General features: G+C 38.1%; 1 protein-coding gene across 1 annotated transcript in view; it reads right to left on the bottom strand.

Annotated features, from left to right (window-relative positions):
• dapk1 (death-associated protein kinase 1) overlaps positions 1-6,000 on the bottom strand; it is a gene marked incomplete at its 5' end in the record, with an annotated part of 92,939 nt that overhangs the window by 37,230 nt on the left and 49,709 nt on the right. Inside the window, 3 exons of the mRNA XM_079251922.1 lie at positions 1,663-1,815; positions 5,217-5,243; positions 5,376-5,424. Of these exons, the coding sequence (XP_079108048.1) occupies positions 1,663-1,815; positions 5,217-5,243; positions 5,376-5,424 (229 nt within the window). The remainder of the gene's footprint in view (positions 1-1,662; positions 1,816-5,216; positions 5,244-5,375; positions 5,425-6,000) is intronic.

Genomic DNA, 6,000 nt, shown 5'->3' on the forward strand with positions numbered 1-6,000 from the left:
ACACCTGACTCAGAATCAGACAAGTTCTGCACATGTCTGCTAAATACACACTGATCTGAATCAGATGTGTTGCAGCAGGGACACTCGGAAAGCCTGCAGGACAACGTCCCTCAAGGACCAGGTTTGAGGAACTATTATTAAAAAAAGAACCATGCAGAGATAAATAGCTCAGAAATATTCCTGCCAGGCTCCAGGCTGACTGTGACCATCAGGAGACACCTGACTGAGTTGTAAAAACAGCTTTACTGATGAGCCAAATAAATCCCCGAAACTACAGAAACTTTCCTCTTAAATCTTATTAAATTTTATTTCTAAAGCACTTTTTTTTTCATACAAAGTGCTTCACACATTTCACCCCCCAAACACACATACACACACACACACACAGACATGTCATCCGTACCACATACACACGCGCAAACACAGCCGTACAGGTACATGTACACACCTACAGACTTTGTAAAGTGTGTACATGTAATCTTTCAAGTGTCTACTCTTTCAAACTTCCCCTGAAATAAAAAGTACGGAGTGGGTTAGTGGGACTTTTCAGATTCCCAGGAATTCTTGAGGGGCGGGGCTTCTTGCTAAACTCCGATTGGTTCTTCACTTTGTGTTTAATTTAATGTGCAGATAAAAACCAGCTTATTTTACTTCCATTATCTTAACTACATGTTTTGATTGTTTAAAAAAAAAAAATGGAGCCAAAAAAGAGGAGCAATGAGAAGTGGACGGGTGACGACGTCCAGTTTCTTTTCAGCATATTTACAGAGGACGGCTTTCCGTGCGACTTTGAGTCAAGTGGATGGAAGAATAGCTGACAAACTGGAAAAGATGAAAGTAGAACGTACAGAAACATATTCAGGGAAAGTTGAAAGAAAATGAAGAATCTGGAGGCAAGTAACAGCGGTGTCAACAAGGTGTTCGAGGACAAATCTTCCAGAACTTTCCTGAATGTTGGAAATGACCTGGAACTCTTTTACAATGATAAATATACTTCAGGTAATAAAATATCTGGAAATTGAGGCAGAAAACCCTCAGATGATGCAGCAATAAACTTGCCACAGTAATGCTTTGACTTGGTAATGAAGGGAAGTTCTGCTGTCACGGGAAATATTTGTAGGAGTAAAACAGAAGCGAGTTAGCCTCCTGTACCGACACATACAGGTGAGATTAACGCACACATCTGGAAACAAAGTGAGCCAGGGTGCTTAAATCCTTAAAAAGACACCGGATCAGGGAAACCACAGAATTGGACCTCCATCCTTTCATAACCGTTCTACCTCCAACATCCTGACAAAAGTCAGTTCAATATCCGTCTTACATCCTGCCTCTTCTCTGAGCTCTTTCCAGCCAGAAAAAGTCGGAATTTGACTCTTGTTGCATCTTTTGCTTTGTCACTTCCTCTCTTTCTTTTCCTCACTTCCTACAATAATGCCCACTTGTATTTCTTTGTGGAATCATAATAAACACTGAGCATACAGTCATACTGGTCCTACTGGGGGCAGCGCAGAAGAGGGAACCACAGACTGGGTTCCCACTCTCCCCACAGCTCTACAACTACCATTCCTCTGCAAACCCAACCACTTCTTTAGCTTTAACACCTCCGCCTTACATTTCCAAGACAACTAAGAGGAAACCATCAAAAAGACGGGTAGTACGTACTTCGGATCTTTGACAAGAAGCCTCGTTATGAAGTCTTTGGCCAAGTCGCTGGTGTTGCTGAAGTAGTCGTCGTCAAACGTGTAGTCCACGGCGGACACCCTGGCCAGCGTCTCCTGCTTGTTGTCTCCCAGAAAGGGAGAAGCACCACTCAGACTGAAAGGGATCAAAGGATAAGGCTTAAAATGTTTACACTAAATAAGTACATAGGATAAAAACATCTGCAGGCTGATTTAATGTAACAGCAGCAATGCTGGTCCATCCACTAACTTATCCCAATGAGTCTTATCGTTAAGGGGAAACGCAGTTCGCCGTATTTAAACACAAAACACAAACACATATGCTGCAGATTAGCTTCGACCCTTGAAACTGAAACCTTACAACTCTGTGATGAGTGAAGGTGATTATAGAGCAGACTCATAAATCCAGATTTGCGATCAAACTAAAGTATTTAATAGACAAAGGAAAGCAACCTGGACAGCTCTCTGTCTGGCTGAAGTTGGGAATTTTAATGCTTTTTCACACCTTTATGAAAAGTATGTTTAAAAAATTAAGTAAAATGAATAAATTTAGTGAAAGAATAAAAAGATAAAACACTATTTTGATGGACAAACTGATTTAAGCATGTCCAACTCAACTCTTTCCTCTCCACTGAAGCGTCTCCTCCTCCACCCGCTAACTACGGCGGCAGCTTGGACAGACGTTGAGGCGGAGTGTGTCGAACTCAAGTTCAGCAGAAATGTTTAGAATTACTGACTGTTTCAGCTGCTACAAAACCAAACCAGTTATTTATGCAGGCCTTCATAAAGACAAGCAATAAAATCAGCAGGAAAGTGTCGAGTCAAGACTCCTGCTTTATAATTTATCCAATGTTTTCCTGAAGCGCTTTGCATACACGACTAAAAGATGCAGCATGCACATAAATCCACCTCAACAACCTAAATCCAAAATTAAGGATCAGGCAGAGCAGAAAGCGCCACTGGCTGAATCATCACATCAGCTCTAATGATTTCTGGTTGCTTCATCTGAAGCCATTTTCTCTTTGAATTCCTGTGAATTTGAACCGTCAGCACACCTCACGTTGCTCTGCGGCGATAATAAGCAGAGAAAAAAATCTATTTTCTGCATTGCCTGGCGAAGCTGGGACAGCTGTGTGGGTGGAAAACATGAACAGAGACCACGTATGTGCACGGTATGTACATGACCTTGTCAGCATGTGTGCACGTTTTGCTGTTGTGCACTGCACAGAGCGTTGCATAATTCTAAAGACACCTACATGTTTATTTTCTACAGTGAAGCATGTAATGTTTGCAGCGCCGGATTACATAACGCCGTCCTATTGTTCCATCACCACCTAACGACCACGTTCACTTTTTTCTTCTTTAACAGATTTAGTTCGCTGCACACACATCTGAGAGGAAATACACAACTAATGTGCAGTTTGGGCGTCTCAGAGAGCGTTGTGGCTCTGTGAGACGGAGACGGCCTTCCTCAAAAGTCAAAAGCCGAATGATTTGTTCATTACCGAGGAGAGAGGACGTCTTTTTTGTCCCATGTCTGCAACGACCATGGAAATACTTAAAGATATGATGAAAGTCATCTGTATTAGTGATCAGTGCTGGTTGACTGATTCATTATTTAATCAGTTCATTTTCTTTTTTTTGTGATTTAGTACAGAGGTCTCGAAAGATTTCTTTCTGCTGAACATTTCATTAAGTAAAGGTTATCTAATCAGACCTGATTTTCTGGAGATCTGAGGACCCTTCATTAACTGTTCAACATGCTACGAGATCAAAGAAACCAGACCATTAGCTGCAGCTAATGAGACTCTTGGAGGGCTGACGTTGTATTTTTGTGTCCCGTTTTATTTAGGTTTAGAATTAAAAAATGAATTAAGTAATGTATAATGTTAACTTTTTATTTTAAAATAATTAAAAAAAAAAACAGGATAAACATTTAAAATTTGGTAAAAAAAAAAAAATCTCAAACACGCAGAACTACCTGTTGAAGTTTCTTTATGCAGCTGAGATGCTTTTTAAAATCCATTTATAGCTTGTTACATAATTTTTCTCTTCATTCTCAATGAAATGAGATCTATCAGAGCTGAACGTGATTTCTGGCACTTGTCAGGTCAACACTGTAAATAAGAATTTGTTGTTGATGTTCTGCCTGGGACGATAATGACAGACAAGTAAATAAATAAATAAATAACACTGTCTGCTAGACTTTGCATGGAAAGCATTATTGCGTCTTGACATGTTTCGGGGACGCGGCACATTTATGGTTTGCCACATTCAGCTTGATTTGATTAACTAAACCAAAACAAAGATTAACTAACTTTCTGTTCTTGCCTGGTAAAACAGAAAATTACTTCATGAGAAGACAAGATAACCCAACAACAAAATTTACTCAGACTGGTTATTTTGGTCCGCTTTTCTGAATTTGGTTCACCTGAACCGTTCCGAGACCAGATCTGTAATTGTTTAATGTGCATCAGAATGTGGTTGCACATCACGCTGGGTGACATGACCTTAAATCAATATCATCAGTAAATAAAAGCATTACCTTGATTATAATTAATTAGCAATAATAGCATTGTTTTATCTTGAGCTTTATCATAGCAGTCATCGTAAACATTTGTTGGAAACATTTTCATAATAAAAGAGCAGATATTGATTTTAAAATGAACAAACTGATTAACTATAAATAATTGTTTAATTCGTTTTTTTAAAAAATATTTGAGAAATAATTTAATTTGCTGCCATGAGCAAGATTACTTTGTTTATTAGTTCTGAATGTTGGTTGTGATTAGTTTTGGACTAATTGCCCTGCCCGAGTTGCACTTTTAGACAAATAATACTTTCCAATAAAAAACCAGCATCCTAAACACACTAAACGTCTGCTGTATATGACTTTTTGTTTTAATGGAAAGCTGGGATCTAAAAGCACTTTTCAGACTAACCCAATAAAAGATAAGTAATGTTTCAGAGAGTGGATATTGGCAACATGAGGTGAGAAGTGGTGTGTATTAGAGTGGTTAAACAGGACTGATGTCTGAGCAGGAAGGAAAGAGAGAAAGAATTTAAAAAATGTCCTTTTATAACATTTTAATATAAATTATCTTCACATTCTTTTTTTGTAGGGTATAATAAGTATTAAAGCCCCTCATTGAAGCTCAGATTTACCAATAAACACAAATGTGTGAGCTCATATTAGTAGCCACAAGTGGAATCAATAAAAAAAATTGATTAACCACATAAATATAAAGCAAGACAAGGAAAGAAGTCAATCAAATTAGTTTGGGCTTCAACACGAGCTGCAGAAATATAGCTGTGTTATCCTTCACAACGGAGGTGAAAGAGCAGACATTAATCTCTTTATGTCTCATCAAACACTCTGACTGTCACACTCATTGATCGATGACGCCTCGAGGTTGGGAAGAAAAGGCAACCACAAATCTGAAGGTGGCCATTGTTAAAACCCCTGCAGGGATACACATTTCTACTCGATGGTTTCACACCATAAAGCAGCAGCACCGCTGGGAATCAGATACTTACAGGATGTAGGTTATCACACCAACGCTCCTGCAGAGAGAAAGACCAGCTCATCACTAAACAGCATGAATATTCGGTAAAAAAATCTAAATATAGTTTGCAGCAGATGTTAATCATGAAGCTAAAAAGCAGAAACTTTATAGTTCTCATTAATTTCCTCACCACATGTCTGCCTCCAGGCCTAAAGGCTCATAGTTGACGACTTCTGGAGCTGTGAAAAAACAAAACACAAGTCTTATAAATAACACAAAACACACCAACTCCACCCTTTATGTTTTGCAGGTTTTTATTTTATCTTTATATTTTATTACTGCAGTGTCTTTATAATTTTGTGTTTTATTCAGGTTTATTACCATCATTGACTGAGTTAGCTGCTGACTTTATCACCTTCAAAGTGTTATTTTATCAGCTGGTGTTTTCTTCTGGAACTGTGAATATTCCCTCTTTTCTCCTCTTGTGACAAGTCTTCACGTGTTAAAATAGTTTAAAAAAAGAATCTGTCAAATCATTTCTAATACAAGAGATTTCTTATGAAATATCAGCCTGTTTTTGTTTATATTTTGGCAAACCAACAACAAAATAAGCACGTTTTTATGTTTTTAAATCAGGTAGTTGTTTCCATTGTCAGCAATATAATCGCATCTATCATTGTTTTATTTAAACATAAAGAGAAAACATTTTTAAAAAAGCCATTTTCTTTGTAGTTCCTGACATTTTAAACTGGATTTGATTTCCTACAGAGCTTCCAGTCACGGTAAATTAAAAGTAAAGTGTTCATTCTGTCTCT

Source organism: Telmatherina bonti (genome assembly GCF_933228915.1).
Source record: "Telmatherina bonti genome assembly, chromosome: 13".
Taxonomy (NCBI): domain Eukaryota; kingdom Metazoa; phylum Chordata; class Actinopteri; order Atheriniformes; family Telmatherinidae; genus Telmatherina; species Telmatherina bonti.